The sequence below is a fragment of the Haliaeetus albicilla genome, chromosome 3, assembly GCF_947461875.1.
Source record: "Haliaeetus albicilla chromosome 3, bHalAlb1.1, whole genome shotgun sequence".
In the NCBI taxonomy this organism is placed as follows: domain Eukaryota; kingdom Metazoa; phylum Chordata; class Aves; order Accipitriformes; family Accipitridae; genus Haliaeetus; species Haliaeetus albicilla.
Genome location: NC_091485.1, coordinates 37,909,290 through 37,930,807, shown reverse-complemented (window position 1 = coordinate 37,930,807; position 21,518 = coordinate 37,909,290). Strand labels below are relative to the sequence as shown.

The following is a 21,518-nucleotide window of genomic DNA, read 5'->3' as shown; positions in this document are numbered from 1 at the left end:
TATATTATATACATACATCCTATATTTTTGTTCCTGGTAGGGAATTGTATCACCAAGTAGAGCAAACCCACAAAAACAACTCTACAGATTCAAGAAAGGAACACTGCCTTTGCTTTATGTTACTGTATGTACAAAATGAACATGGCTCAGGTGTAGGATGTAAATTTCAATTTAAGATATTCATGACTGGGGCAATTGGCAAGGTCTGCTACTTCTGACAGGTGTAGACAGTGAAGCTCAGCCCTAAATGCATCTTGTCTTTTGTATTTATTCTGGTTGTTTCCCACTATTCAGTTTATTTGCTGTTGAAAGATTTCTTTTATCAGAAAAATCATAATCTGAGCCAGAGACTGAAATGCTGATTTCAGCGACAAATTAGAAACTGAAAAATAAGAGATGAAAGGAGTGGGAAAGTGAGTCTGTACTGTGCAGATGCACTTTCATTCTCAAGAGCCTCTGTTTCCTCAAATGAAAGGAATTCCAACAAAAAAAATGGTTTAATTCACCATGGAAATGTGGAAAACATTTCAAGGCAAAGTCTTTGCATATGCTAAAGGCACAGATGATGTTCCATGTAAAGCATTACTTTTATCTTTATTGTTTTGAATATGTTGGATCATAAGAATGGATGCACTCCAACTGCCACTTCAAAGCTGTACAGATAATCCCACATCCCACTTGCTTTGTTTGCATTTTTAGTTTTGCTCAAGTAAAAGCAGAATCAAAGCTCATACTTTATTCTCTGTACAACCTTCCTCAAAAATCCAGCTCATCTGCACCAGGGTAAGTTACAAAGTTCCTAACTCATTTGAGGATATTTCTACTTTCTGTGTGTGTTTGCCTTATTTTACATGATAAAGTGCTTCAATTTCTCACTGGATGGAAGTCATCAATCTCTACCATGCTCAAAAATTCTTCCTTTGTAGGTCGGGGGGGCCCCTAATCTGTGGAGCAGGTGTTGGTGTTGAAGCAGGGGCAGCAAGAGAAATGTAATTGTTTCTGATGCACATGACAGTCATTGTCACTCAGCTTGCAATGCAGGTGTCGACAAAAGCAAGGTCAAACTCCTAGTTGCAGGACATATTTTCCTGTTTCGGTCCCTGAGCCTGAAAAATGGGCCTGAGAGTAGGCAGTCTGTCCCCAGCTTCCTTATCACCTGGCTGCAGGATCCATGGGCCAATGTGGTGCCTGGGGTGGCTTGCTCAAAGGAGGAGAGAAATGGCTGCAATTGTAAAATTCCTTCATTGACTGGTAAAACTTTCCCAGGTGACAGGGAAGAGAGAAGTCTGGTGCCTCTTCATCTGCCAGCTCTCTCCATTCCCTCTTTGAAGTCTTTGAATCTCTGTTCAGGCTCTAAAGGAGTCCCTGAAAGATACAGTTCCCACGTTGACATCTACAGCTGAAAGACTTCCCCCACCCCCCCACCCCGAAAGAGGTCGAGAATATTAATATGAAACTGAAACAGTTGGTATGGAAGGGTTTATAGATCAAGTGCTTTTCAGTGTCACTTCTGTTCAAAGCATTTCAAACACAAAAATAAATGCAAGTTAGGAAAGCTTTAAGTGGATAAAGCCTTTTTTAGATGACATTATTCCCTCAGGTGGCTTGATATGCAGTGGTTGCTAGTTAGAAATAAATATATCATGGTGACACTCCTCTGGTCTTTCATGAAATCAGACACCCTATAAGCAAATGTGTGGATGCATTCCTTCTCACCAGAGGGAATACACCTTCTATTCCCTCTGTAAAACCCCACAAAGAAATGAGTGTCTGGAAACACGCTATTTATTGTAATGAGTGCCCTAGGTTCAATAATGCTGCTAGGAAATATGTGAAAGTCCTGGAAACTGCAAGGTCTAGGCAATCTTCTCCTTATTCATTGTTTCCTATATAAATTCTTTATCAATGAGCACCTAGGGGGTTATTTTTCACTTGCATCAGCTTTACAACTGTATATTTCCATTTATTTAACTGGAATTATTTCTGGTGAAAATGGTGGTGTGTTTTAGTGGTGTTAGTTTACAATATTTTAATAAAAATGAATGACTCCCCTATGAAAAAGAAAAATCCCTATTCAGCTATTTTCAAGCAGCACCTCTAGACTGAAACTAACAGGCCAAAGGAGAAAACACTGGTGGCTATAAAATATTCTTAGCCTGGAGGTATAAGAATCTGCCAATATAACATCATGAAAAAACAAGCGCCTGGGAGATTTCAATGCTATTTATGCTTTTTGTCTACAGACCTCCCATGGAGTCCCATCACCATCGTCTGGGGACAAAATCCACAAACCAGTAAAGTAAGAAGAATTTCCAAGAGGCTTAAAACCAAAAGCAAACACCCAACTCTTTCAGGCACTCTATTACATGAGTAAATTGGACACCCCCCCCCGCCCCGCGTTTGGTGTGGGAGCTGAAGAGTGTGTATGAAATAACTGACATGGTACCAAGCAGTCACATTCCTGTGAAACTGAGTATAATTCCTCATTAATGTGGGGCTGTTTGTAATCTCAGAACTGGCCAATGCAGCCTCCCTGTACCAATGAAAACTGGACAGGCGGCATGGAAAACAGGGGAACAGGAAAAAAAAAGACCAAAATAGTCCCAACCCCTGAGCAATTTTTGTAACTGCATCAGGCACAACACCATGAAAGTGTCCCATTTGTGATGGTGAATGATGGAAAGCCCAAGCAAAGAAACTCCACAGCACTCTTGCTTCCAGGGGCTACATGGCAGGAGTAAATAAAATGGGTCAAGGCACAATCCTGGCCGTCCCAGGGTTAGTGGTGTGGCTGGCATGGCTCACACCTCAGCACCTATTTCCTCCCCATCCCTCCCACTGCACAGGGGTGGGTTTGTCCACCCTGGCTCCTGGGCATAGTCCCTGACCTGCGCTGTGCCCAGCATTGGGGGTCAACATGGCCAAAACAGTGATGCTAATGTTCACACAGGATGGGTAATGGAGGATGATGCCCAAACTCATTTTCTGGCCCTCTTGGGTGCATTGGTCTAGACAGGGATATTGAAATTCTGCAATGCACACCAAGTGTTTTGGAAATGGGAGGATGTCCTGCCTATTAGTACGAGCGATACAGAAAGCAGAGCATCAGAGGGGAATGGTGAACTGCTCTTTTTATGACTTTCCTACTCCACTTTAGCTGACTGTGAAAAAAATGAGCAGATTAAAATATCCTGAAGTCTTTTGTGCTTTTTCCTTGGAGTCTAATTACTTGGATCATATTGTAGTAGGTAAGATTGCTAGAGAGGGTTATATTATTACTATTATTAATTATATATCATATGATAATATTAAGATAATTACACATTATACGGTATCAATATAATTTTATATTAGTATTCTAGCTCACATTAGAAAAAATTCTGTGCTTAGAAAAAGCAGACAAACTCTCTGGTACAAGCCCTGATGAAGGTCCCATCTTTACATCATTTATGTAGGATTTGCACAAGAAAATAAAAAAGTGAAGGCCAAAAAGAATCTTGTAATAGGAAAATTCCTCAAGACAGATACTATATTTGAAAATTATATCTATTAAGCTTTCCAGTTGGAAGGGCCCATCCCAGATTGTATATTGATAAATTATTGTACTGTATCACTTGTTAAAGCTTAGTAGCGTGTGGCAGATATGGTACATGTTACCAGTGAACAACATGATGGCACAGATAACGAGACTTTCATTACTGAAGACTAAAATGTGTTTAAATGAGGCTGTGGTTTGGGTCCGCAAATGAATTAAACATAGCTTCCAGCACTTTCTAAAAATAACAAATGGAGCACAGAGATTTTTCTTTTTCTTTTATAGTTTGGTTTTGGTGAAGAATCACTTCGATGGTTCGTTTTCTGCTCACATGGACACTAAACTCACTGCCTTCCAGAACGTAGGGGAAGCTTCAAATGTCTGCAGAATTTTGCTGATACCCATGCTTATGTAGTTTATGCAGATAAATCTTTTGTTTTCAATTGTAGTAGATTTGTTTGGCTTAGTTTTGGAGAAAAGTAATAGAACAATTTAATCTATCATAGACTGTTGTTCTTACAAGCTTTTAAGTAACTAAAGTACTAAAGAAAAAGTTCTGTGCTAGTTTTAGCAAAGAAAAAAATATTGATTAAAACCACAAAAAGTGGAGAAAGCCAAAAACCTCAAACCTTCAAATATTATTTAAAATGTTTCCTTTCCAAAAAAAAAGAGTGCAAATACTGCCAACAAACATTCAAAAAGTTGTCCCTGGACAATTAATATTGATGCTGGGTTGCTATTCTCCTACACAAGAACTGTTGCTCTGTCTTGGGCTGATAGAGACAAGGTTAAGGGGCTGGTTTCAAAATCATTCTTAGGTCTTGTGGATGTAAGGAACTGAGCATTAAGCAGTGCCTGTAAGTGCTGCCATGTGTATAGAAAAGGTATTTTGAACCTAAGAAGGGGTAAGATGTTAATAAAGTCTTTGGTCGTTATTGTAATATTTAAATGTGAACTGGCAGTTTGCATCATATTAAGATTGGCTTGTTTTTCACTGTACCTCTTTGTATATCTTTTTTAGTACTGAGTTAGCAATACAAACTGTTAAAACATTTGATATGTAAGATATTAAGGAAGAATTTAAATTAAAAAAAAAGAAAAATCCTGTATTTCTTTCCCTCAGGTTTGACTGGGAGAGAATGAAGAGGTGAGCCTTAATGCAATGGGTCAAGCTGCCCTCATTGAACACACGAAACACGTGGCATGCAATGTGCCCCTGGCAAGTCTCCCTGCCCCACTGCCCGTCTAGGCTACAGAGGCCCTGTGGAGAGACAGATGAATGACTATGGGACATGACACATCCATAGTCCCAGATGTTGTTTTGCATTTTGCGTGGGAAAGGGATCTTTAGAGGATGTTTAGGGGGTAGCTGAAGTAAATTACTTTAGTAAGCAGGTTAGGTGAAATGGTCTGGGGTAGCTGTTATTGCTAATAAAGTCTAAGCCAGACTCTTTCCAGACAAAACAAGATAAACAAGTGCAAAAGAAGGTAGAAATGAAAGTGGTGTTACTGATGAAATCATAGTCCCAGGAAGAGGAAAGGAAGAAGAAGGAATAATGAAACGCTTGGGTCTTTCCAGTTCACTCCTGCTTGCCTGAGTAAAAAATCAGTGTCCAGTAAGGGGGAGCTTGGCAATCCCTGGCCTTTAGCGATGAGAGCTACCAGGAAGATCATATTTGTAAGAAAAGCCTACAGGTGAGGCAGAGGGTATTTGAAATACCCACCATGCAGGATTTCACTCTTGAAAACTATTTCTGGAAATCAGTGTATTACTTGAATAAACACTCAAGCTATCTGGTATAAGTGACCAGAACGTAGCTTTAGTTTTTTATGTTGATCTGTATATTTTAACTATTTCTTTGAATCTGTATACATGTACATGTGTGAATATATCAGGTGCATTATAAGTTAATAAACAAGATAAAAATAAATTAAACTAATCACAAATAAAAATGGAAATGATCATGTTGTTTTAAGAGGCGGTTTAATTATCTACCACTTTTTTCTGTCATTCACAATGATTATCAATCAATCTACATAGCAGGAATTTACATAGGAGGTAATGGAAAGTTAAGCTAGAAAAGTTCCACATCATTAGGCATGATTTCTTAAAAAATCTTTACCTATATCACAGATTCAGACAGAGATCTAGTAGATGCAACACCTGATTTATTTGATCATCATTTTGATTCAGACTAACATCAGAAATTTGAAGCAACACCATTATTCATCACCTTTGTCCTTCCACATGGGCTATTGTTTCAACTGAGGCCTTCTACATATTATACAAAGGTAAGAAGAAATGAAATTTGCTTTTTAGGCTTCTACTTCAAGGTGATTTTGTTCTCTCAGAATAGTTACTGACAGCAGACAGAAACTTACAAGCTGAATGCAATTCACATCAGTCTCCCTTTCAAGACCACTAGCAATCTTACCTGTTCAAATCATAATCAAACCACAGCAAAGAAATGCCTGAAGCATCCATTTCACTCAATCTCTGTCTATTCTGAACCTTCAGAGAACACAAAATTCTTTATATATACTTAATGCCTGGCCACAACCTCGACCCCGTCCTTCTCACCTGTGTTTGTTGGTTTTCCTTCCATGATATGAGACTCATTTCTTTTTTTCTATAAAAGTAATAGAGGTGCTTACTCCCTTAGGCAAGCCTGACAACCACTGAAAAAAAGAATTCAAACTGAAAAAAAGGCAAATTCATCAGGCAACTCTACATAAATTGCTACTGTGATATTGTAAAGCATCACTTCTTAGGTACTTATCAACATGCGTCTTGGCTATACTCATGTACAAAATTTGTATTAGTCTTCCTTGTTGCATTGCAGTGTCACCTAAACGCTGCTGCCTGCTACCTGTGTGAGTGAATCTTGTGGGTTATATTACATATATAGGCTCAGTGCCTTTCCCTACATGCTGTGTCAGAGGATTTTGCATGAACTGGGCTGTTTCCATGCCCAGCACCTTCCCCAGGAGAGCTGAAAGGAGCTGAGCGGATATTTGTAGCAGAGGATGAAAAAGCCCCGTAATGAGTCCACCACGTCCCGTTTCCAAGCCTGTCACCTACACGGTGCTGGGGAAACACAGCCCGTGCTGGACCTCGCACCTGCAGGTGGGACTCCCTGCTCTGCTTTGCAGAAATATAAAGGAAACAGTTAAAAGAAGTTTTACAACAGTTTCTGCAATAGTAGATGGTGAACTAAGAACAGGGAAAGATAAGCAGCTATATTACAGCATTTGGGCCAGAAGCATTAACTATAAAAGCTTATGAAGGCAGCATTTACAGAACACAGGCCTTTTAAAACTTACTATGGATTGCAGTCTTTCTAAATCAAAATATATTTTCCCAGAAAACCTTGTATGTCTTTCTGTGAGTTGTTCTGAGAGGAGCACATATGCACATTGACTTTCTTCGTCAGTGAAAACCAAATCATTCCCCCAAAGCTTGAGGAGTGAGTATGAGCTGTTTCACTGCTTGTTTAGTGAAATCCCTGCTCTGTCTTCTCATATTTCCCTAGGACAAAACAGAGAGCATTGCAAATCATCGGAGACCGTAGTCAAGAGAAAAGAAGAATTCTTTCTGCAGTCAAGTCACACTCAGGCAACAAATTTTAATGGAAGAGCTAGGCTGTGAATTCAGTACATGATTAAAAGAAAAACGTCCTGTTGGTGGAAGCTCACACAGAGACAGGTTTTAATGAGTGAATATTTTTCCCCCATATAAGAAAGTCTGGTCACATAGTTATCAACTACGATATGCAGAAGGAATCATTCTGATGAGTATCAGTGAGCACAGATCTATTGCTGTTAGGATCAGTGAGACTGTAGGGTGAGGCTTGTCTCTGATTTGCCTGTGTCCCTTATACTACATGTGCAGATGTAGACTAAGGAATCAGACCCTCTTAGTAAAATACTTTTTCATTACTTAAAACCACATCTGCATCTAAAAATCAATTAGAATTGTGTTTTCTGGAAATAAAACAAACCCAACAAAGTCAGGCCTATTCAGCCAGAGCTGTCAATCACCATGCGAACACTTAGCCTAGAGAAGGAGTTAATTTCCTTGGTTGGTTGATCAGCTTTGCAAACAGAGCAGACCTGATGCAGCACACTGCTGGAGATGGAGCAGAGCTGCTTGCACTGAATTGCAGCTAGGCAGAAAGGTATGAATCTGATTCCACTTTCTGAGGAAACTATCACAGACTGATTGCCACAGAGGTTGCTGAAAGCTCAGGAGTGTCCCGAGAGGCATGAAGACAAATGTCCTTGGGAGCACTGTGCTCTGGCTTTCTGAATTTCCAGGATCTTTGGTGTCTCAGTAGCCCATCAAACAGTTAACAGCTTCAGACAATAGAGTCAATAAAAATATCCCTAATGTACAAAGGAAATACTGCTTCAATTTTTTGAAAAGAAAAATGCTGGATTGCCTTGCTCTCTAAAAAATGGTTAAATTGCTATTCCTTGTTACACTTTCCACATTCTCTTATAATTTCCAAATTACTAGTGCAACATTCAGCATTCTGCTGAGCTCTAAACTTGTAGGCTTTAACGTGTCTTTACCTTTCCATCACCTCTCCTGCTTATTTGCAGGGATGCTGCCTTGTATTTGAATCAGCGACCACCAAGTTTACTGTGCACCAGACTGCTGCAGTTCCCCGTTCAGTGTCAGTTCAGGTTAACTTGAAAATACTGGAAATGGGTCTGAATGAAAGTATCTAACTGAGAATTACAGTAACTAAGTTGCAGACATATAGTCTATTACACTGCTCCTGCCATAGGGGATGTAATTTTGGGCAAAAGTTGAAAGGGAAAAAAAAGGATATTTTTCAAATCTTCCATTTATCTCCACTCTTTCTGCATAATTTTTATTGAAATATTAATGAACTAAATAAAAAAAAAAGCAATCAACTTTTATTTTTAGTCTAAATTTTTTTATGTAAATGAAAGTATTTCATAATACCTGCATACAATTTCATCAAAATTTTGTACAATATTGAAAAAATGCCATAGTAATTTTCATGTAAAATGGAAAACAAATCTATATCAAGTACTTCAAAATGTCTAGAACAATTTAGTTCTCATATTGATTAGTTGACAAGGTGAAGGCGCTACTATACTGTCAGTGCTTAAGTTGCTGTCCCCTATCCCCTCACCTTTAGCCAGCTCCGCTGCAGAAGTTGCCTAACTCCTTTTCACAAATCTGTATCATAACAGTTAATGAATAAATGAGCATGCAAATAACTATAATATCAGTGGTTTCAGTTCCTTTTAAATGAGCTGCTTGAAAAAGAAGATGCCCCCAGAAAGGACAACTGACATGGAAAAAACATAGATTTTTCTTGATTCTGTCTCATGTAGTGGCTTTATTGACCCAGACTGGTAATTAGAGAAATATACCTGTGTATTTTACTACCTACACACTACCATGCATAACGGGGTCTAACTAAATCTAACGAGAAAGGACAAGGTCATTTCTAGAACGTAGGTGCAGATACAGTCGTTCACTAATTTTGTTTCTCTTGGTTATATTTTGTAACACTGAAGGCTTGTTATTGGCAAAGGGCTGTATGTATCCCTGATCTAATACTATAAACACTGGAGGAACTGCACAAGGCATAGATTGCCATAAAAACACAATAATGCAACTACTACAAAGAATTAGGGGAAACATCAAAAGCCATTTGCACAAGCTGTCTTCTCTGCAGTGTGTTCCAGAGACTGACAGCTCCTCTGTAACATTGCTCAGGCTGAAAACATTTTTCTGAATTTTAATAATCTGGTGATGACTTTAAACTTACTAATGAATCTTTGAGAAGCCAACAGCCCACCTTAACTCACTATTCACATGGCTAAGAGACATGTGTTCCTGACTAGGATGATGATGAAGAATAGGTATATCTTTCATACCTTCTTTAGAGTAATGGTGAACTTCAGCTTTGCAGACAACGCAAAGTTAATTTTCCATGCCACTTGTGTAATTGTTTATTGTGGAAAAGGAGATACGTTAACTATTTCCTTAAAAAAAAGGTGAAAAATTTGCAAGCAAAAATTCAAGAAAAGATGTAATACCTTCAGGACAACTGTATTTTATTCATGTACCATTCCTCTAGCCCTTACCACTAAATTACCTCATGTTTTTCTATCACATGCTGATAGCAACCAGCTTTCTTCATCAATCACACATCACTCGAGGAAATCGAAAGAGAGCAAGGAACCTGTCTGAGCACTGGTGTCAGCCCCTACAGGGATATTCTTTGGAGAACAACATACATGATATGCTTCCTAGCATCCTTATCTGTCCAATTAGAAAAATAACAGGGCCATAGCTAATGGGAAAAAAGGGGCTACAGCAGTGCCCTTGAGAAACCACATTATATATTGATATCATTACCCCTTTTGTCCCTTTTAAATGAATATGAACCAAACTGCATCTCTGGGTGCCTGAAGGAAGGGGCAAAAGCTGCTCTGAAACCTCTTATGGAGCAACTCCTAGAGCTTTTCAAATGGCATAGGGAAGGCAATCTTAACATCAGGGATAGAGGAAGAGCCATCCAAATTAACCCCAAAAGTATTCAAACTTATGGCTCAGTAGTAAAAGCTTGGTCAATGATCTGAACTTCATTAAGTCACTCTGGCACTGCCCCTGATCTTAGTCTCTCTGTAGCTCAATAGTCACAATGTTTCCCTTGATTAATTATTTACATGGGACTCATAAACTCATTTTAATATCTGTTGTGCTAAATACAGTTGTTAATTAAATTCTACTTTTCTCTGATGAAAAAAAGCATTTAAGTCTAGCAAATGTCATAATTCATTTTCATATTAAATAATCAACATTTGGCAGATTCTTTGAAGGCAGCAGGGCAGAAATAGTTCACAAAGTGAGTGTGCTGGTTTTGGCTGGGATAGAGTTAATTTTCTTCATAGTAGCTACTACGGGGCTCTGGTTTGGATTTGTGCTGAAAACAGTGTTGATAACACAGGGATGTTTTTGTTGCTGCTGATCAGTGCTTACACAGCATCAAGGCCTTTTCTGCTTCTCACCCCACCCCACCAGCGAGGAGGCTGGGGGGACACAAGGGGTTGGGAGGGGACACAGCTGGGACAGCTGACCCCAACCGACCACAGGGATATTCCAGACCATATGACGTCATGCTCAGCATATACAGCTGGGGGAAGAAGGAGGAAAGGGGGGACATTCGGAGTGAAGGTGTTTGTCTCCCCAAGTCACGGTTACGCCATGACGGAGCCCTGCTTTCCTGGAGATGGCTGAACACCTGCCTGCCGACTGGAAGTGGTGAATGAATTCCTTGTTTTGCTTTGCTTGCGTGCGTGGCTTTTGCTTTACTTATTAAACTGTGTTTATCTCAACCCACGAGTTTTCTCACTTTTACCCTTCTGATTCTCTCCCCGATCCCACTGTGAGGGGAGTGAGCGAGCGGCTGTGTGGGGCTTAGTTGCCGGCTGGGGTTAAACCACGACAGTGAGGCAATTGCATGGGGTCAGTACGAGGCACTGACTGGTGACAGATATCCAGAAATAATGTAACCAGATCACATTGTTTTTCATTTCCTTATGGAAGTGCTGCTCTGTGTTCTGGGGAGAAGAACACACATCGAGAGACTTGTGAGGAAAAAGTAAGAGGAATTAATTCCTCAAAAATAAGAGGATCTTTGTAGCAGGCATGACTGCATTATTATGAGATGTCATAATACCAAAAAAAATTCAAAATATTTGAAATCATCCTACCTGGTTAATTAAAACAGGAGAACCTGCAAATGTAAGGATGACAAGTCTAAGAATATTAATGATTAGATTTTTAAAAGTGTTCAGCATCAATTTACATCAATAATTATGAAACATTTGGTAAGATACCAAGACAGGTAAGTAGTATTTTTACAGAAAATGAGGTAAAAGCTAGAAATATTAACTTTTTTTTTTTTTTTAGCATAACATGCGTCATGAAGTTCAACAAGGGGAAATGCAAAGTCCTGCACCTGGGGAAGAACAACTCCATGCACCGATAAATGCTGGGGCCACCCAGCTGGAAAGCAGCTTCACAGAGAATACCTGAGGGTCCTGGTAGACACCAGGTTGAACATGAGCCAGCAATGTGCCCTTGCCACAAAGAAGGCAAATGATACCTTGGGCTGCATTAGACAAAGTATTGCCCACAGGTCAAGGGAGGTGATCCTGCCCCTCTGCTCAGGGCTGGTGAGACCACACCCGGAGTGTTGTGTCCACTGCTGGGCTCCCCAGTACAAGAAAGACATGGACATACTGGAGACAGTCCAGGGCAGGGCCACAAGGATGATAAAGGGACTGGAGCATCTCTCACATGAGGAAAGGCTGAGAGAGCTGGGACTGTTCAGCCCGGAGAAGAGAAAGCTCAAGGGTGATCTTACCAATTCTTGAAGGGAGGCTACAAAAAGGATGGAGCCAGGCTCTTTTCAGTGGTGCCCAGTGACAGGACTAGAGGCAATGGTCACAAACTGAAGTACAGGAGTTTCCCTCTGAATATCAGGAAACACTTTTTTACTGTTACAGTGACTGAGCACTGGCATAGGTTGCCCGGAGAGATTGTGGAGTCTCCCTCCTTCGAGATATTCAGTAACCATCTGCACATGGTATACATGGAAAGTATACACTATTTATAGATTCAGGAACTGAAAGGTGCACTGAGAGGACATCTTCACAGGACATGTATTTTAGAGGTTATGTTTTATATGCTTTTGTTGTCTAACTCAAATCCTGGAAAACGGTGACCATTTACATGTGTTTTTGTCATCTCTTGCATGCAGACTCATAGTTAGATATACCCAGATATGAAGTCATCCACCTCCAACCACTATACATCGGTGCAAGCTGCCTCCGCACTGTCACACAGCTGTACCTATACCAGATGCATTCTGGTAGCAGAGTGAACTCATGTTCCAGACCAAGGCAACCGATACTGAAGGAAGACCAACTTCTTTATCTTCAAACTCTCTTAATGCTTTTGGCCCCAATGGTCTCTAGAGCACCATAGAAAGTTTCAGACTAAAACTATGGTCAGCAGCTCCACTACTTCTGATAATATCTTCACTCCACCGTTTACACAAAAGACAGACCTTTCTTGGGGGCCAGAATAAGGCCAAATATAAATTAAATGAATTGCCACAATAAATAAAGAACATCTCAAGCCTTGCAGATCTGTACCCCAAGTTTGAGCTGTTTTCAACTTTTTTTCTGTCTGCACATCAAGACAGCACATGTTCAAGAGTGAAACAACATTCAGAAACTGCACGGAAACTCAATCCTTATCCAGACAAAGCCTCAGCTCCATGCCTCGTTCTGCATCTGGGGAGAAGGTGGCAAAACAACAGACATGAGACAAATGTATGTTGTTTAATGCAAGGCTGGAGGTGCTGACATATTCCTGCATGAGGATGGTAGAAGAGCTTAAAAGGATGGAATGTCCCTGAACGGAAATCCACCACTATCTCTAGTTTCATCACTGGTGGAATTAGCTAACCTCAAAAGGGAATATTAATAACAATTCATGAGATTAGTCCAATATTGCTTGCCTGACATTGTGTATTATCATAAAAGTCACTGTAACTGCTAGATATCATATGAAAACATATCTTTCTCTACCACGTCAAACAGGTAGGGGATAAGTTTCTCTGGTAAAGATTTAAAAAATAAAACATTGGTATAAATCACTGACTTCTACATCCTTCTAGCTAAATAGGCCATTCCTGCCAGCTCCTGCCTCGGTCCACTCTGAAGAATGAATTGTGGCTGGACATTTGCCTGCTACAGCTGCATCAATAGGAGGGAATTCCTGCATGCCTGGGACTGTTCCTGGCACTGGCAAGCTGTCACTCATGGTGCTACATGGACATGAGTTTGGCCTGCTCCAGCCAGCACTCTCCCCACAAAGTTCCCAGGCACAGTTTTGGTCAGGAGAACAATCCCAGGGATTATTCCCAGCCGGTGGCTTGAATGCACCAGCCTGTTTTGGAGACTGAGACTGTTAGTGGAGACGTGAGCTATTCTGAGCTAGTTGGCCTCAGTACCCAGTTTCCTTGGCATGCTTTATTTATGTGTATAGATATAGTCTGTCCATCCTGTGGGAAAATTGTTCAGACTCACAGTGACCACAGTATCCAACTCCCAGTTTGGCTGCCAGGAGTGGTTTTTCTTATACTTGTGATATTACAACTTCATTATATTCTGTAGAAAGTAATATATTTTTCTGGCTATGTTTTGTGCTTGGTAGTGTTACTGTTAAGTTATTCCGCATTGATTAGTGCCTGACTTTACCTTAGGCAGGTATGTTCACTGCTTTTAAGTCCACTATGGAAAAGATTCAGTACTCTTAATCTCTCTATATCACATCTTTGCCTGGCTTTACACTGTAGTGAAAACCAGGCGACTCTACAGGGGTGTTTTTTCTGTGAGTGTTCCTCATCTGTAGGCCCAGCAGTCACCCACAGGTTATATCAGTTGACACTTATGAGAGGCAACAGATGGACCTCTGCTAAGTAAACCAGTCCTTTTCTTCAATATGTCCTCCGTTTGTCAGCATTAACATGTCAAACAGCTTGAATGTTTTGCATGTTTTCAGGTTTAGGGTTCCTTCTTTCTTTCTTTCCTTCCTTCCTTCCTTCTTTCCTTCCTCCTTTCTTTCCTCCTTTCTTTCCTCCTTTCTTCCTTTCTTTCATCCTCTCTTTCATCCTTTCTTTCTTTCTTTCTTTCTTTTATTTTTTTTTTTCCCTCCTTGAGAGTTCTAGATTTTGGGTATGGCTCTTCTATACAGTGAAGAGTAATGTGATGAGACCCAGACAGAAAGTTAACCTCACCTTGTGCAACGCAGTGTTGTGAGAAGGTAGTAGCTCCTGTCCCAAGAAGCAGTCGAGTTGTGTCAGCCTGTTGCTCTGGAAAATTAATTTGTTTTGCTTTTTCAGTGCTGATGAATTTATATGGCTGCTAATTCCAGAGCTACCTCAGTGAACCCTAGCTTGGGAGGTCTCTGCTTGATAGTGTAGCTGTGGACAAGCTTACTATGGTATTAGGCTCATGGTCTAATACAAAATTCTCTGCAATCACTTGGAGAACTTTTTAAATCTCAGGCTTTAAAACCCAGTGTCTACCTGGCATTTAACAGTCTCAGCGTGCATTATCTATTTTCAAATAACAAAAAAGACTGTATGAAGGGTCTTTCTCAAAGTTGCTAAACTGTCACCATTTTGACTGTAATATCCATTTGTTCTCCAAAAATTCAGGTTTCAGGAAAGGTGATCTGCCTTGCATTTTAAAATTAAAGGTGTTGTGTGGAAGGATTTATTCATCAAAATAATATGTACTGTTCCCTACATATCAAAGAAATGTAGAGTTTAAACACATAATTTAAATATATTTCTTCTTTACTATGAATTGCATCCCACTCTATCATATTTCTCTTGATTTTCCCCCAATGTAAAGAAATGCCTAACACCTTCAGCTCCCAATGACTTCAGTAGGCACCCAGAATCAGGATGAGATACAAAGTTACTGTTTCACCAATAAAAGATACTTTTTTTTTTAGAAACAACTATAAAGCAAATACAAAAAGAGCCTTACTATGTTAGAATTAAATAAATGAATGTCGAGCCTATTCCCTGAAGCAGGTTCTAATGTAGTCACAGCTGCAGCATTCTGTGCATATAAAAATTTTTATACCAGTTAAAAAAAAAAGATTTCAATAAAAAGTCACCTTTCAAAAATGGAGAACTGCTGCTAGTGAGTTATATATCTCGACAGCTATCTAATATTTACCCCTGGAGGGATTTCTTCTTACAGAGGCTCTAACTCCCTACCAAATGGAAGCGCTCACCTTCCCAGTCATTTGGACAAAGGTTAGTATGATGAAATGATTTGTTATGCCAATAAAGTTTTTGTTACACTGTAAAATGGTTTGTTACGCTACTACTGCTACATAAAAATGTTATGAAAATTAAGTGGGTTGTAAGGTCCAAAAAGGAGTAGGCTACTTTTAGGACTAGCTACTAGGAAAAGGAAAAAAGAAGGCTCTTCTGATCTACAATTCTTCAGTACTGTAAAAAGACAACCTAAATGACCTTTTAACTAACAATTGAAATTGGTACCCCAATTAGGAAAGCAGTGATGCATCTGAAACAAATGGGAACTTCCTCAGGTCAACAGTATTCAGAAAATGGGAGGAACCTGCAACAAGTCTGATAATCTAGGTGGTGGCTTCTGTCCTGTGTGACAGTAAATTAAAGAAGCCTAAATTACAATTCAGAATGGAAACTGAAGTACAGACTCATGGTACACTAATCATAATGCGTCACAGATGGGATAGCAAGATAATAAGACTGGAGGAAAACCTTACTTTGCATACGGGATTTTAATTTCAACATTGTGTATATCAGTCAAAAGCAGTATCTGAAACTGGTAACTATTTAATTCACAGTCAAGCCTTGTAAGTTCCTGGCATATTTTGAACTTGCAATGAATTGCATCCAGAATTTATTTATGATTGTTCCAGGCAATCAATCACTCCAGAAGAAAGGGAGGGCCTGTGACATCTTATGCTTTATAATTATTACATCATTTTTATACTTTTCCATTTTCATATTTCTTTTAGTTTGTACATATTAATTTTTTTATTCTATTATCCTAATATTAATATTTGTGTTCCTGTCATTTGGTAAATTTTTACCAGAACTGTACTGCACTGATAAGCCGAGAAGAAAACAGTTCCTGATTTCAACAACCAGCTGTATTTCCACTGAACACTAAATTTGTTTCTAATCACAAAAATTCTAGAAAAATTTCTAACATGATACATTTTGTCCTATAGAAGTGAGGAAGTGTTGGAAATATTTATGGTTTTCTTCTATTAAACCAACCACACCTCAGTTTCCCTTGTACAGGCTCACTGAAGCAGACTGAACAACACTGCATTGCAAGGGAATTTGTTGCAAATGAAGAACTCATAGAAGAAGCAACCTGCTTTGAGTATCAGGCCCCCACAAGAGTAAGGAAGGTGCATTCAGTTAAGCTTTGTAGACATATTGTGCAAAATTCTTCTGCAAGGCCTGCTTTCACAGAAAAATTATAAGGTATGTTGACATACACAGGACTGGGCCTCAAGAGAAGTAATTTTGTCTTCACTGGAAAAGATCCTGACTCAAAAAGACTTTGGTCTTTGCTGCCTGACTGAATGACAGTCAGGAGACAGCTTGTGTAGGTGCTTGTGATGTCACTGGTACCTGAGAAGCTGATAGGCCAGGAGCAGACACATGGCTTGTGAAGGTGCATGTGATGTCACTGGTGCGCTAACCAAGTGCACTATTTCAGACCTGGATTGTCAAGTGGAAGTCCATTAATCACTGCTGTAAGATACAAGTTTATCAAATTTTGATTAAAAGCAGTGGCAAGGAAAAAGCACTTGACATCTTACAAAAGGCATTTAGTAATGCAGAGAAATTATCTTGAACTTTTAGACTACTTCATTCTAGACAGTTGGACAGGATAATAGATGTAACCATATACCCTGATTTTTTTCTTTCAAAAGAGAACTGTCCTTACCTTGAAAAATGTAAAAATTAAAATTTTTACCAGCCTTTCTTGTTGCTCAGACCAGGTAGCTCACCTGACTAGTAGGTGTGGACTGCAGAATACATCTCTTTTCCCACTGTCTGACAAGTACTGGTGGCCATGGTTAGGACCACGAGCCATGAGCATAGAATAGGTCCAGACATCTGGGGTGTATCAGACCTATGTGCACCCACTTGGGGTGGGCCGGTTGCTATGTACTACACACAGCTATGTAGAGAACGAGCTACCACTTCTAGGACACCACACGCAGCTCATGCCAAACAATGTTTTAAGCAGAAGCAGAAGCAGCCATCAGATTGAGGAAAGGCTGTGGCCAAGACTGGGCTGTTGCTCCCAAAGCAACTCATCCAGCCCCAGCACTTCCCTGCACTGCAGATTTTTATAACGACTTCTTGTATTTGCAGGTTTTGACTGGTATTGCAACTGCAAAATGTGGATCACGGAGGTAGAACATTCTGATAACACAGAGTTCCAGAAAAGAACAAATAACATGGTTAAATATAAATGAGTACTTTAATTCCTAATATTTCTCTCACTTTTTTCAAGTGTTACATCCATATCTCACTTTGGGAAGAAACCTGGCCACGTATCACGTAAAATATATTTACATTCAGGGCTGAAAAAATACCGCCATTGATTGTGAAATTCGGAAAGGTTTAGGCAAATTGATTTTGGACAAGTCTGCTCTCCTTTGCTGTAGAAGTCTCAGTGAATGCGAGCCAAGAACTTAAGTTAATTTTCACCTGTCCCAGCAAAGGCCAGAATGGGACTATGCCTGTACAGTGCTTTACGAGATATAAGGAGAGAAAAGAGCAGTGCACATTTTAATAACATGAATATCATTCTCTAATTGAAAATACAATTAAAAATCTGCACTGCTATCCATCAACTACTACATCCCCCTTTCAGGACAGAGATACCCAAGAGCAGCAGGCTGTATGCAAAAGGACTGCTGGAATCCGAATACAAAAAGAAACAGGAACTTACGGAGAGGAGTATTTGGATAGCGCTGTGAATGACCTCTAGGTACTGGAAATCAATTATGCAGCCTGTCACGGAGACGTAGGAGTAATCCTCTAGGACGCCAGGGGCAGAAGGACGCACCACCCTTCGTATGCAGCCAGGCCCGTGTTCCCGCCACCAAGAGCGGTGCATTGAGATGTTAAAGGTCATGAGATCGGTTTCCTAGGAGACGGGGAGGGAAAAAGCATGAAAACCTCTAACTTTGTGTTATTTAGGTAAAGCAAGGGAAATAAAAGATGTTTTCAATTATTATAAGGAAAATGAGATAAATAACTTGCCTTCCCCCTCACCCCAGTAATTTTAACATGAACATAGGCCGTTAAAGGCGAGAGAGGAAATTGCAAATGTATCATTTATTTTGTAATTGTGCACAGGGGCTTCTGTCTGGCAGAAGAACTCTCGTACCAGGTACTGTACAAAACGCAGTGCATATCCTATGTCTCCATGGACTTATAGCCTGAAAAGCAATTTCATTGTTACTTGATTAGAATGTCACTTAAGAATTAATCTTTTTAACAGGCAACAGAGGCTGTTTTACCCCGTGGTACTGGAGACAATCTAAAACAAACTTCCACCATATTTATTTAAAATATTAACTATAAATTATAGCTATTTTTTTAAGTAGAACCACAGACTGTTCCAGCTGCCAAAGGTTCAGATGAAAGATTGTCTCCAGCCAAGCACTCTGCGCTCTTTTCTCCCCTCTGTCCCCCATCCAGATTACCATCTCCTCAGTTTAGTGAAGAAACCTGCTTCTCTGAACAGATATGGGTTTAAAATACAAGCAGTAACTTCTCTTCACTGAAATCATCTCCAGCCTCAACCACAGCTTGTCTGATCGGGCCTTAAATATACCCTAATGGGTACTGGCTGCATTGTAACCTGCACAGTATGTATGTCTGTGCATTTCAGTAAACATCATCCCACTTCCACTTGGAGCAGTGAAGGTGGCAAACATACTAATGTACTAAAGATTTTCTAACAGCTTATCTATGAAGTACAAACAGGAAAATTCATCTGAATTAACAACAGATTTAGGTCTTTAGGTCATGCTCAAGTAAAATACACTGAAGTTGAATGGATACCATTTAAATGCAAAAGAAACCCCTCCTCCCTGGAGATAAATGAGAATTGAGCTATACTGATACTTCAAATAATTAATTCAGATTTATGTTTCCATGTTTCCCATTCTCAACTCCAAGGCAATTTTAAAAAATGTATGCAAAATTGTCAGCCGTATGCCCACAAAATACCCCCATTTCCATACATGCCAGTCTGTAAGCACTGCTGTGACACTGATTTGACCTTTGAATCCCACTCCAAAAATCTGTCCTGTCGGTCCTGACCCTGTCCTGACCAAAGGGGCATTCGGTGCAGATTCCAGTTGCAGGAGTCCTCTTGTTTTCCTCTGTTAACTGCCTTTATTCTGGCCACACCTGAAAATTAATGGGTGAACTACATCCTGCCAGTCTCTTAATGCTAGTTAGCAGTAAGAAACCTGCCTTCGTGATCTGCTGTTTTGCTCTCCATAACTTCTTTACCCTTAAAATGCAGACTTGCTGGAGCATTATTGACAGCTGATGAGGCACCTGTCTTTTGACTTTGCGTGTCATTCCTTGATATTGGTCTAGAACATTTTTAGCTGCAATATGAAAATGACTTCTGAAATCAGAAGTTGACAGACAATTCAGTTTAATGAAAATGTAATTATAAATATATAGACATAGAAAACAGCTGATGCTTTCTGTGTACAACAATGCCAGAGATTGCATGTTATCTATGAAAATAGATATGTTATCAAGTGCTTTTAACAATTGTCAACTGAAAGAAATGCCATTTGTCAAGCAGCACACACATATTCACTCTCATCTATTTCTGCAACTCTTTGTTGTGTAGGAATATGGGTTTGCCATGTGGGTTAGTGTGTATCAAATATTGCGAGGTAACGCTTTGTTATCACAACTATGGGAATACATTGTGATGTCCGTGGCATTGGTGTCACAGCGTTCTCTGCTCTCAAGGGTTTTTTTTCTCCTTTTTTTTTTCTTTAAGTTTTTATTATTATGCCCCATTTCAGTATTTGTGCTTGGCTAGTTCACCGCCAATAGCACAGAAAAATGGTAAACTTGCATAGGGAAACAGCTTGCTAAATGTTGCCAACACATATAAAATGTAAGAATTTGGCATGTGGTCAGTACAAACACCTCTTATAAATAAAATCTTTCATTTCTGGAATACTGTTATATTTGTTTCTTGGGGTGATTAAAAAAAAATTGCTTGACTTGATGGTCCTGTTTAGAGATGCTTAACTAGATGGTCATGTTCATATTTCAAGGCTGCTGCTGATGCAGTGAGAGAAGGAAACAGCAATATTATAGTTAAAATTCTTTGACTAAAAACAAAAGAGATGTCATCAGGGCACTTGCTGCTTTTTTAAGAAAGATTATTATTAAGAAATTATGGATAAAGGCTAGGAGAAGAGCTTTGCATAATTACTTTTCACTATGTGTATGTTCTGAGTCCTTAAAGCAGGTAAAAGCGGATTATGATGGCCCAGCAAAGATCAGTTTTAGAAATGCAAACAAAACCACCTGGTGTATTAGCTTGACCTCTAAAATATCACTTCACAAAATGGCAGCTGTAAGCTGTTTGAGCTGATAAATGTTAAGCTGCCAATCAATAAAAGAAAGCTTGACAAAAATCAATTATTTTTTTAGCAGCTGAAGCACACTCTTCTCTAACTTCTTGAAGATTCTTAATCCATAAAGTGAGTCGAATGTGCCAGGCATTAAAAAATTAACCTGTATCTTTATCATCATTTACAGAAGTTTTGAAAATTCAGAAACTCTTTGCCTGGGTGTACAGGTTTTAAATATCAGTGAACTTCTGATGGTGTTTCAGTATTTGTGATCTCAGTGCTTGGAAACACTGTGCATGGTGAAAAACCTGCTGCCCAAGTGGCTTATTCTCAGTTTTATGTTTAATGAAAGTTTAGAATTCTTTCAGAAAGTACAAGCAGATACTTGAAGATTTTCCATAGATCATGTACTGTTTTCCAATGTCACAAGCCATCAATTAAGCAAATGCATATAAAATGCTTAATCTTCAGCAGGTGATGTAATGTAAACTGCTTATCTCTTATAGAAGAATGCTGCTGCTTCATAGCAAGAGACTCAATTTCAGGCTCTGTACAAGAAACATCAAGTAGTCTCTTTGACAAACCCAGCTGGGATTCATTTAACAATTGAAATTTCAATAATGGATGGAAAATTGCTGTCTTCTGCGCTTCACACTCATGACATATATTTTGACTTTAATTCCATACATCAGCTGG

General features: G+C 39.4%; 1 protein-coding gene across 2 annotated transcripts in view; it reads right to left on the bottom strand.

Annotated features, from left to right (window-relative positions):
* NKAIN3 (sodium/potassium transporting ATPase interacting 3) overlaps positions 1-21,518 on the bottom strand; it is a 383,297-nt gene that overhangs the window by 76,455 nt on the left and 285,324 nt on the right. For both annotated transcript variants that reach the window (XM_069779419.1, XM_069779420.1), the window contains exon 4: positions 18,149-18,346. In XM_069779419.1, coding sequence (XP_069635520.1) covers positions 18,149-18,346 — 198 coding nt within the window. The remainder of the gene's footprint in view (positions 1-18,148; positions 18,347-21,518) is intronic.